Here is a 12,264-nt window from a genome sequence, read left to right on the forward strand (position 1 = left end):
GAACACTAGCAAAAGTCATCAAAATCAATTTTTCAGAGCTCTGAAAGTTCGCCAAAAGCTTACAGCAATTCAGGAAGCATTTATTTAATAAAATGGATGAATCTCAGTAAAAACAGTGAACTCTGTGGTATTTTAAATTGTCCAAGTCCCACCCCTCCTGAGCTTCACAGAAGCCTGAAAAATCAACACTCAGGAATCATGGTGAAAAGCAGCACCTAGCAGCCATGGAAGGAAACAGAATGGGGCTGAAGTGCCTCCAAAATCCCATTCCCAGTGAACTGTCATTATTTGACCTATCCGGTCGTTCCCTAGAAAACTGCACTCACAAGGCTGTCTTTATTTGACCCAACACAGAGCTTACCCAAGGCAAACAGCCTTTCCTTGAAAAAATCAGAAGCGGTTGTTGAACATGTGGCTTCCTGAGGTAATGGATAACAACTGGGCCAAAACAGGCTAATAAGGGGTGAAAATGAAAAGCTGGAGAATGAGACATCCATGGGGGGCTTTGGAAAGCTCTACTTTATTCCTGGGAATCTAGAAGGCCAAGTGCATGATATGGCTTTATGCCTGCCCAGAGCTGTATGCACATTCAGGAAAGAACAGAAAAAGCCATAAGCTCTTATCTCTGGCTAATCTTGAGGCTCTGCACAAACAGGAAGTGATAAAGAATAGAAAAAAAATAGGGAAAACTCAACAAAATCAAAAGCTGGTTCTTTAAAAAGATTTTAAAACCTGAAACACCTTTAGGTAACCTAACCAAAAAGATAAAAAATAGAAAGAGACAGAGAGACTGACTCAAACTAAAATCAAGATATAGAGAACATTACTACCAATGTTAACAGAAATAAAAAGGATTATTAAGGGAATACAAGGAACAACTCTATGCTAAAAAATTAGACAACTTAGATAAAATGGACAATTTCCTAGAAAAACCAAGACCAACTCAAGAAGAAACAGAAAAATCTGAAAATACTTATTACAAGTAAAGATACTGAACTAATGATAATAAAAAAAAAACTCTCTACAAAAAAACTCTAGGAACAGATTGCTTCATTGGCCAATTCTATCACAATTTAAAGAATAATTAACACCAAATGGGAGGGCAAGAAACATTATCAAGCTCATTCTTTGACGTGCATGCATGCGTGCTAAGTCACTTCAGTCACGTTCAACTCTTTGCAACCCGATGGACTATAGCCTGCCAGGTGCCTCTGTCCATGGGCATTCTCCAGGCAAGAATACTGGAATGGGTTTCCAATCCTCTCTCCAGGGGATCTTCCTGACCCTGGGATCGAACCTGCCATCTCTTATGTCTCCTGCATTGGCCGGTCGGTTCTTTACCAGCTGCCACCTGGGAAGCCCAATTCTTTGACACCCTGACACACCCTGACACTAAAACCAAAGACATCACAAGAAAATTATTATCAATACATTTTATGAATATAAATGCAAAAATCCCCAACAAAATACTAGAAAATTGAACATAATAGCCTATAAAAAAAAAGGATTACACATAATGACCCAGTAAGATTTATCCTGGCAATACAAGTGTGGTGAAACATGACAACAAAAGTAATACATGATGTAAAAAATTAACAAATTAACAAATTAAAGAGTTTGGAGACCAGAAGGGGGTGCTCTCATGCCCTGCAACTACAGCAGAGACTAACAGGAATAAGACTTTTCTTTCCTGGCAAGGCCAATGCAAAGCTATGGACTCTTAGTTTACTATAGCCCTTCCAACTTCCTTTTCTTCTCTATAAAAGTTTTTTCCTCCCCTTGCCATGAGGGGACTTGCCTATGGCTCGCCATGGTTGTAGACCCCAAACTGCCGATTCTCTGCTCATCCTAAATAAACCCATCTTTGCTGAAGAAATATCTGGTGGTCTATTTGTTTCAGGTCAACAATGATATTACTGAAATAAAGGGAAAAAGTCTCATGATTATCTCAACAGACACAGAAAATTACTTAAAATCCACTACCCTTTCATGATAAAGACACTTAATGAACTAGGAATATAAGGGAACTTCCACAACATGATAAAGAGAATCTATAAAACGCCCATATCTAACATCTACTTAATGATGAAAGACTGATTGCTTCCTTTTAAGATAAATAACAAGAAAGGAATATGCATTCTCACCATTTTTCTTCAACAGTGTACCTGAAGGTTATAGCCAAGTCAACCGGACAAGAAAAAGAGGGGAAAAACACATCCAGGCTGGAATGGAAGAAGTAAAAATATTCACTATTCAGATTCCATGATCTTGTATACAGAAAATCCTAAGTAAGGAATCCACAAAAGAAAAAAAAAATACTCCAATAGAACTAATAAGCTCAACAAGATTACAGGGTACAAAATCAATATATACAAAAATCAACTGTATTTCTATATAATGGCAAATAAGCAATCCAAAAACAAATCAAGAAAACAATCCCACTTATTGTAATGTCAAAAAGAATAAAAAATTTAGACATAAAATTAACAAAGGAAGTAACAATCTGAGCCTTTCACATAGGAAACTACAAAACAACCTTGAATAAAATCTAAAAAGAATTAAATGGAAAAAGAAAAAAATCCTGTATTCATGGATTAGAAGACCAGGATTTTTTTGCTTTCTTCAGAAATTGTCAAACAGATCCTAAAATTCGTATGGAAATGCAAGAGATCTAAAAATGCCAAAATAATTTTTGGAAAAATTGTTAAAGGACTCAAATTTCCCAGTTTCAAAACTTACTGCACAGCTGCAGTAAAAAAAAAGACAGTGTGATATTGGCATAAGAACAGAAACATAAATCAATAGAACAGAATTGTGAGTCAAGAAATAAACCCTAACATTTATAGTCAATTGATTTTCAGCAGGGTGCCAAGGCAATTCAGTGAGTAAAAGATTGGTTTTTTTCAACAAATGGCACTGGGACAACTGGCTATTCACAAGTAAAAGAATGAAGCTGAACCTTTTCCATAAACTACACATGAAAATTAACACAAAAGGGTCCAGAAACCTAAATTTAAGCATTAAAACTATAAAACCCTTAGAAGAAAACATAGGAGTAAATCTTTTTAACCTTGGATTAGGCAATGGCTTCTTAGATATGACATCAAAAGCACACACAACAAAAGAAAAACATAAAAATAAATATTAAAAGTTTTGTGCTTCAAAGAGTACCATTAAGAAAATGAAAAGACAATCCATGGAATAGAAGAAAAAATTGCAAATACTATATTTGATAAAGGATTAGTATCCAAAATATATAAAGAACCATTACAACTCAACAATAACAAGATAAAATTTAAAGATGATAAAGAAGAGATAAAGCCAGTCAGCCAGCCGTAATGAGTCAGTATGGTTCACCTGAGTTTTTGATAATAAGCAATAAAACCTGCTTACCATATTAAATTCAAACTTTTCCCAAGCTTAAAAGATTCACCACAATCTTGCTTCACACAAACTTATTTACTTCTCGAGTCCAGCATGAACCTAGCCAGTCTGACCTCCATGGCCGACTTACTTTCACCTGAATGATAGTGCTCATAGTGTTACCTAACTCAGTAACTTTCCTCTGGCCCTCCAAGTTTCTAACTTTGCTTTCATTTTTTAGAAGTAAAAAATCGAGTATTGCCTACTTTGAAGCTGCCTCTAAACTACTGCATACAGATAATATCTCAGGCTTTGTGAGTGTAAGCTCTTTGAGAAAAGAAGCATTATGCTTCCTTTTTACCTTTCAGAGACCCTAAAACAGGCTAAATACTTGTCATTTAGATGATCCATTCACTTAAATTGCTTTTCAAACTTTCCTCTCTATTGATAAGTTTCAATGGATAGATAGGATTGATATGTAGTCATAGTGGTTTGCTATTGTTGTTTAGTCGATAAGTTGTGTCCAACTCTTTTGCGCTGCCATGTACTATAGCCCACCATGCTCCTGAGTCCATGGGATTTCCCAGGCAAAAATACTGGAATGGGATGCTGTTTCCTTTTTCAGGGGATCTTCCCAATCCAAGGATTGAACTCATGTCTCCCATACTGGCAGGTGGATTCTTGACCACTGAGCCACCAGGAACTGTAAAACACTGTAATTAACTCTGTAAAAGGCCTGTAATTTTTCAAATATCTGAACCTACAAATAGATGTACTAATTCAAATTTTCTTTTGGTTTCTTCACAGAACTATCTAGCCTCTTGCTTCAATCTTTAGTAGCTGCTCTCAAAGCATGTTTCCTTCAGTTCCTTTCCTAGGTTGATGTCCTCTTTCTGAGAATCATCTCTTCCTTTTTTCATCCTCCTCAGCTTATTTTGTGGGCTTCTTCAGGTGGACTCAGTGGTAAAGAATCCACCTGCCAATGCAGGAGACACTGGAGACGTGTTCAATCCCTGGGTCAGGAAGATCCCCTGGAGGAGGGCATGGCAACCCATTCCAGTATTCTTGCCTGGAGAATTCCATGGACAGAGGAGCCTGATGGGCTACAATCCATGGGGTTGCAAAAAGCCGGACACAACTGAGTATACATGCAGGCACACAACTTATTTTATAAAATCATACATTCCAGTAGCTTCTTAAGAAAGGATACATGGAAGAAAAATGTTTTAAATGCTTGCATTTGACATCTAATTGATCGTTTGATTAAATATAGACTACCTAGTTAAAGATTTTTTCCTCAAGATTTAAAGGCATCGTTTCACTGTTTACTACCTTAAGAGTTACTGCTGAGGAGTCTGGTGACATTCTAATTTTGTTTCCTTCTGGTGATGTATTTCTCCCTTCTCTGGGAAGTTTAAAGATTTTCTTTTAACTTTTGGAATTCTTTTTACTTTTCTTTTAACACTTTTGGAATTCTCAAATTTCACAGAGATGTAACTTGGTCCATTTCCATTCATTGTGATGAGGACTGGATGAGCCTTCATTATAAATAAATGTGTGGTTAAGAGTGCTAGCTAGTCACCATAATCCAGTCTCCCTTTTTCCCACAGCATCTGGATGTACATGCGCGTAATCATGCTGGATTTTTGAAGATTTCTTTATAAATATGTGTGGCCTGAGACCAAGATCCTCCCATAATATGTGGGTGAAGTGATGTATACAACTTCCAGGCCTGGCCAAAATAATTTCCCATAATTGTTTCTCTATGCTCTCTCCCTTCTTCCTGTGAGTAGCAATGGCAATGAAAGAGCACCGTGGAAAGCATGTTTTGAAGATGACAGAGCCTGCTGTCATCGTATACCTCTGAATAATCACATGGAGTAGAGCTACCTACTGACCTGAAAACTCGCTCTCCTCTGTTTATTCCTTTAAGTAAACTTCTGTGTTTGGAGCTATTATCTGTTTGAGATTAATTGTTAGCAGTCAAGCATACCCTTTAGTGCCCTCCTAAAGGATTTCTTTGAATGATTCCCCCACTGTCTACAAAGTAAAATCAAACTCTTGACTTATCCCAATCTACCTTATTGGGACTAGATCTGATAGACAGAGTGCCTGATGAACTATGGACAGAGGTTCATGACATTGTACAGGAGACAGGGATCAAGACCATCCCAATGGAAAAGAAATGTAAAAAAGCAAAATGGCTGTCTGAGGAGGCCTTACAAATAGCTGGGAAAAGAAGAGAAGTGAAAAGCAAAGGAGAAAAGGAAAGATATTCCCATCTGAATGCAGAGTTCCAAACAATAGCAAGGAGAGATAAGAAAGCCTTCCCCAGTGATCAATGCAAAGAAATAGAGGAGAACAACAGAATGGGAAAGACTAGCGATCTCTTCAAGAAAATTAGAGATACCAAGGGAACATTTCATGCAAAGATGGGCTTGATAAATGACAGAAATGGTATGGACCTAACAGAAGCAGAAGATATTAAGAAGAGGTGGCACGAATACACAGAAGAACTGTACAAAAAAGATCTTCACGACCCAGATAATCACAATGGTGTGATCACTCACCTAGAGCCAGACATCCTGGAATGCGAAGTAAAGTGGGCCTTAGAAAGCATCACTACGAACAAAGCTAGTGGAGGTGATGGAATTCCAGTTGAGCTATTTCATATCCTGAAAGATGATGCTGTGAAAGTGCTGCACTCAATATGGCAGCAAATTTGGAAAACTGATCCCTTCATCTAGAATAGTCTTTCATTCCTTCTCCATATATCCAAAATTCATCGATTTCAAGACCTACAAATGCCACTTCTTCCATGAAGTCTTTTCTGTTCTTCCAACTTATTCCTTTTATGAATCCTGGTGAGACTTAATATTCTCTAATAAACTGTCTCATTTGTTTTTCATTTGCCAGTGAATCTGTTTTAATACCTGCCAGCCCAAGTATTTTTAAGGGGAGGATTGTTATCTGATTCAGCATTATGTAGTCCTGAGCACCCAGCACAGTATCTTTCACAGAGAAGGAATTCAGTTAATATTTGTTAAATATAAAAGAGAAATGAATTAATGGAGTATCAATTCTAAATATTTCTACTACCATTCTTAGATTAATAATATCCACTATCAATCACAGACCAACCTCTGTTCTTATTAGTAGAGTTGGATTTGATATGATTTTATCATTTGGAACATGTAAATAGTTGAGCTCATAATGACATCATACCTGGCAATATCCAATTTTTGGATTTCTGAATGCATAAGCAGTAAGTACCCGCCTCAGAGCAGATATACCAGTGTCACTCTGAAAGGCTGGATGCTCAGGCAGGGAGCGACGCAAATCACGTTCAATTTCTTCAGTAGCCAAGTTGCAGGTCCCTAAGGACTGCTCAACCACTTCAGCATAATAGCCAGGATTAGCAGCCATGTCATTAACAGCACCTGTAGAGATGATTACATTGACATACAAAAGAAGAGGAATATAAAAAAGCTACTACTTGCATATATACATGAAGAACTGGATTACTTTTAAATTTAGCTCTATGGTCAAGTGTTCTCTGAGTACAAACAAAAGGAAAAGCTTCACACTATACAGCAATCCAAGAAGAAAAAGAAATTAAAGGAATCCAGATAAGAAAAGAAGAAGTAAAGCTCTCACTGTTTGCAGATGACATGATACTGTACATAGAACACCCTAAAGATAGTATCAGAACATTACTAGAGCTAATCAGTGAATTTAGCAAAGTTGCAGGATACAAAATCAATACACAGAAATACTTGCATTTCTATGTACTAACAATGAAAAATCAGAAAGAGAGATTAAGGAATCAATCCTATTCGCCACTGCAACAAAAAGAATAAAATATCTAGGAATAAACTTACCTAAGGAGACAAAAGAACTGTACATAGAAAATTATAAGACATTAATGAATGAAATCAAAGATGACATAAACAGATATTCCATGTTCCTGGGTAGGAAGAATCAATATTGTGAAAATGATTATACTACCAAATGCAATCTACAGATGCAATGTGATCCCTACCAAATTACCAATGGCATTTTTCACAGAAATAGAACAAAATTTTCACAATTCATATGGAAACACAAAAGACCCCAAATAGCCAAAGCAGTCTTGAGAAAGAAGAATGGAGTTGGAATAATCAACCTTCCTGACTTCAGATTATACTACAAAGCTACAACCATCAAGACAGTATGGTACTGGCACACAAACAGAAATATAGACCAATGGAACAAGATAGAAAGCCCAGAAATAAACCCATGCACCTATGGGTACCTTATTTTTGACAAAGGAGGCAAGAATATACAATGGGGCAAGGATAGTCTCTTCAATAAATGGTGCTGGGAAAACTGGACAGCTACATGTAAAAGAATGAAATGAGACTACCTCCTAACACCATACAAAAAGATAAACTCAAAATGGATTAAAGACCTAAATGTAAGATCAGAAACCATAAAACTCTTAGAGGAAAACATAGGCAGAACACTCAATGACATAAATCAAAGCAAGATCCTCTATAACACACCTCCTAGAGTAATGGAAATAAAAACAAAAGTAAACAAGTGGGACCTGATTACACTTAAAAGTTTTTGCATAGCAAAGGAAACTATAAGCAAGGTGAAAAGACAACCCTCAGAATGGGAGAAAATAATAGCAAATGAAACAAATGACAAAGGATTAATTTCCAAAATACACAAGCAGCTCATACAACTCAATACCAGAAAAACAAACAACACAATCAAAAAGTGGGAAAAAGACCTAAACAGACATTTCTCCAAAGAAGATATACAGATGGCTAACAAACACATGAAAAGGTGCTCAACATCGCTCATTATTAGAGAAATGCAAATCAAAACTACAATGAGATATCACCTCACACTGGTCAGAATGGCCATCATCAAAAAGTCTACAAGCAATAAATGCTGCAGAGCATGTGGAAAAAAGGGAATGCTCTTGCACTGTTGGTGGGAATGTAAATTTATACAGCCACTATGGAAGACGGTATGGAGATTCCTTAAAAAACTAGGAATAAAACCACCATATGACCCAGCAATCCCACTCCTAGGCCTACACCGTGAGGAAACCAAAATGGAAAGAGACACACGTATCCCATTGTTCATTGCAGCACTATTTACAATAGCTAGAACATGGAAGCAACCTAGATGCCCATTGACAAATGAACAGATAAAGAAGCTGTGGTATACATACACAATGGAATATTACTTAACCATAAAAAGGAACATATTTGAGTCAGTTCTAATGAGGTGGATGAACCTAGAACCTATTATACAGAGTGAAGTGAGTCAGAAAGAGAAAGATAAATACCGTATTCTAATGAATATATATGGAATCTAGAAAAACGGTATTTAAGAATTTATTTACAGGGCAACAATGGAGAAAGAGACATAGAGAATGGACTTATGGACATAGGGAGAGGGGAGGAGAGGGTGAGATGTATGGAAAGAGTAACATGGAAACTTACATTACCATATGTAAAATAAGATCGCCAACAGGAATTTGCTATATGGTTCAGGAAACTCAAACAGGGGCTCTGTATCAACCTGGAGGGGTGGGGTGGGGAGGGAGATGGGAGGGAGTTTCAAAAGGGAGGGGATATATGTATACCTATGGCTGATTCATGTTGAGGTTTGACACAAAACAGCAAAATTCTGTAAAGCAATTATCCTTCAACAAAAAATAAATTAAAAAAGAAAGGAAAAGCTTCACACTAAACCCTCTAACATCAGGTCACCAATATTATCCAAAAGAATAACATTTTCATGAAATGTCATTTCCCCTTAACTTTCCTCTGACACTAAAGGTTCCCATTCCATCCCTTGCAGTTAGCTATATATTGCCTCATAAACTAATTTGCTCAGGCAATGGATGTGTGTATATAAAGGTAAGTACACATAACAATTGTACTCTCTTTGACTAGTCTGAACTCATGATGGGATGATGAGTAAGACTTTGTTCTAGCCATCTTTGTAATTATTTTTATTGGGGCATAGTTAATGTCTGTTAAATGAATAAAGTGAATAAGTGTAATACCTGAAAAAAGCATCCAGAGCTCTCCTCTTAAGGTCTCTGGAATCCCTCTTACAACCAGATCTCGAGTCTTTTTGGTCCGAAACATGCTAACACCACGTCCACATTCAGAAAATAGAATGTTCCAGGACTGTTCCTTCATCTTTTCTTTCAACTATAACAAAAAAAAAAAATCAAAGCTATTAAATATGGTGAGAAATTAGCTTAATTTGAAATTAAGTTTCAAATAACTTGACAACTTCCTTCACCACGAAACAATACCTATGGAAAATAAGAACATAGAAAGTCAAAATCGGTATTCACAGATGGGCTAACCACTGGACCACCGTCATCACAAAAATCTTCTAAATCCATGTGAGCATAATGGCTTTAATTTACTATTTTAGTTCTTAGCTAAACCCACATTAAAATGGGAAAATCAGGACACTTAAGAGGTAAAACTTTGAACCATCATTCTCACCAATCACTTCAATTAGGATTGACTGTCAGAAATCTATGCAAATAAAATCCAAGATTCAACTTTCATCTTAATTCTAGATAATAGTCATATTTTGTATCTGCTGCTGCTGCTGCTGCTAAGTCGCTTCAGTCGTGTCCGACTCTGTGCGACCCCATAGACGGCAGCCCACCAGGCTCCCCCGTCCCTGGGATTCTCCAGGCAAGAACACTGGAGCGGGTTGCCATTTCCTTCTCCAATGCATGAAAGTGAAAAGGGAAAGTGAAGTCACTCAGTCCTGTCCGACTCTTAGCAACCACATGGACTGAAGCCTACCAGGCTCCTCCATCCACGGGATTTTCCAGGCAAGAGTACTGGAGTGGGTTGCCATTGCCTTCTCCTTGTATCTGCTAGAAAAATCTTTTTAAGCTCTAAAAGAAGAATTTTCAGTTGCAATACATTCTAGTCTAATATTTTTAATCAATTGTTTCAATCCATAGATTTAAATATTTTGCTTTCCTACCATTTTGGAATCAAGAGTCTCCAAATTCTGAGGGTGAAATACTGTCATTAAAGCTTCAGTGTTCACAGTTTTGCTGCATTCTCTCTGACATGTCAAAGACTGTACCTTGGTATCATCAGATGGGTCTACAGAATCAGAACTAACAGGAACCTGGAAAAGAAAGAATATAATTGTCCCAAATGTATGCCTAAAAGTTTCTGCAAGAGGAAAAAGTGCTAATGTTTTATCTGTCATTTATGAACCATGATTTATATATAATAAATATTAATGCAATGTCTCAGAACATTGTTTTTCTATCAAAATTAGAGATGTCAACAAACCAATGTCAAGAACATCAAACTCAGGACCTTAGTGAATCAATTCCCCTATATGGGCAATAAAATACTGGCAAAATATTAAAAAGCAAAAAACAGTTCAGAACACTGGAAATTAACCAAAGGTACAGAATGAACTGAAAAGTATCAATTAAAAAAAAAAAACTATTGAACTTCAGTAAAAACACCAGTCTGTTAAGTTTTAACTTGAGGTTATTCCCATCCTCCCTCCCTTCCAAGTTCAAAGGTGTGATAGTCATGAAAGCCAGCACTATCACAGCCAATGGATCTTTTGGAGGTTCATTAAAAGCCCCATCCCCAGAACACACTCAATATTTTCACCGAATTAGTAGCTACCCAGAAAACTCCATTCCCAGGGTGTTGTTACCATTGGATTTGATTCAGAACTCAGTTCTTTGTAAAAAGTACTTTCTCCAGGGCATTCCAAGAAAACCATAGCAATCTGCTGATAATATCACAGCTGCCTAAGGCTATGATTTCAATTTGGAGCAAACAAGAGCCTGGCTAAAATGTTAAAGGAAGGCTTTGAAAACAAGATGGCCAAAAGGGAACTTTGAAAGATTCCAACATATTCTTGGGAATCTGAAAGTATACAACTGTGAACCTGCCTAGGAACAAAATGGGACAGGAGAAGGCCCCAGTCACTCAACTCTGGCTGATTTTGGAAATAAGAAATGAAAACTAAGGCTGATTGATAAACTGCCTAAAGTTTGAGGAATACCTTTACACAAAGATCCCCTTGGTAAAAGGTGGAGAACTTTATGGTTCAAGGCATTTAAGGAAATCTTCTGACCCATCATTGGCTGACCACTGATTTATAATGACTGAGGGAGTGATCTGAAGAAGCAGGCTTAAAAATACAAACAAGGGGCTTCCCTGGTAGTTGAGTGGTAAAGGAGACAATGCAGGAGACACGGGTTTGATCCCTGATCCAAGAAGATCCCACATGCTGCGGAGCAACTAAGCCCATGCACCACAAATATTGAGCCTGTGCCACAATGAGAAACCCATACACTGCAATTAGAGAGCAGCCCCTGCACGCCACAACTAGAGAAAAGCCCTTGCGGCAATGAAGACCTAGCACAGCCAAAAAATTAATTAATTAAATTATTTTTTAAAATACAAACAAGAATTTTTTTTTCGAAAAAAGGCAACCAACAAATGTCCCTGAAGGGCCTCACTTCTTAGATTTTTTTAAACTAAAAATGGAAACCAGCTATTATACATATATTCAAAGAACTAAAGGAAACCGTTCAAAAAAAATAAAGGACTCAGTTAAAAAGTAGGCAAAAGACCTAAGCAGAGACCTCACCAAAAAAAATATAAAGATGACAATCATATGAAAAGATGCTGAATATCATATATCTTTAGGTAACTGCAAATTTAAAGAGTGAGATACCATTTCATACCTATTAAGATGGCTAAAATCCAGAATACTGGTAACATCAATGGCTACTGAAGATGTGGAACAAGAACTTATTGCTGATGGGAATACAAAGCAGTACAGTACTTTAAGAGATGGTATGACAGTTTCTTATAA

General features: G+C 37.0%; 1 protein-coding gene across 2 annotated transcripts in view; it reads right to left on the reverse strand.

Annotated features, from left to right (window-relative positions):
• The window catches only part of TBC1D8B (TBC1 domain family member 8B), a 76,063-nt gene that overhangs the window by 26,773 nt on the left and 37,026 nt on the right, over nt 1-12,264 (reverse strand). The window contains exons 8-10 of one of the 2 annotated variants that reach the window (XM_081565385.1): nt 10,390-10,539; nt 9,434-9,584; nt 6,589-6,803 (exon numbers count right to left, since the gene is read on the reverse strand). In XM_081565385.1, coding sequence (XP_081421511.1) covers nt 6,589-6,803; nt 9,434-9,584; nt 10,390-10,539 — 516 coding nt within the window. The remainder of the gene's footprint in view (nt 1-6,588; nt 6,804-9,433; nt 9,585-10,389; nt 10,540-12,264) is intronic. The other variant, XM_081565386.1, reaches the window with a different exon arrangement.

Source organism: Giraffa tippelskirchi, chromosome X (genome assembly GCF_054371585.1).
Source record: "Giraffa tippelskirchi isolate mGirTip1 chromosome X, T2T-mGirTip1v1.2.pri, whole genome shotgun sequence".
In the NCBI taxonomy this organism is placed as follows: domain Eukaryota; kingdom Metazoa; phylum Chordata; class Mammalia; order Artiodactyla; family Giraffidae; genus Giraffa; species Giraffa tippelskirchi.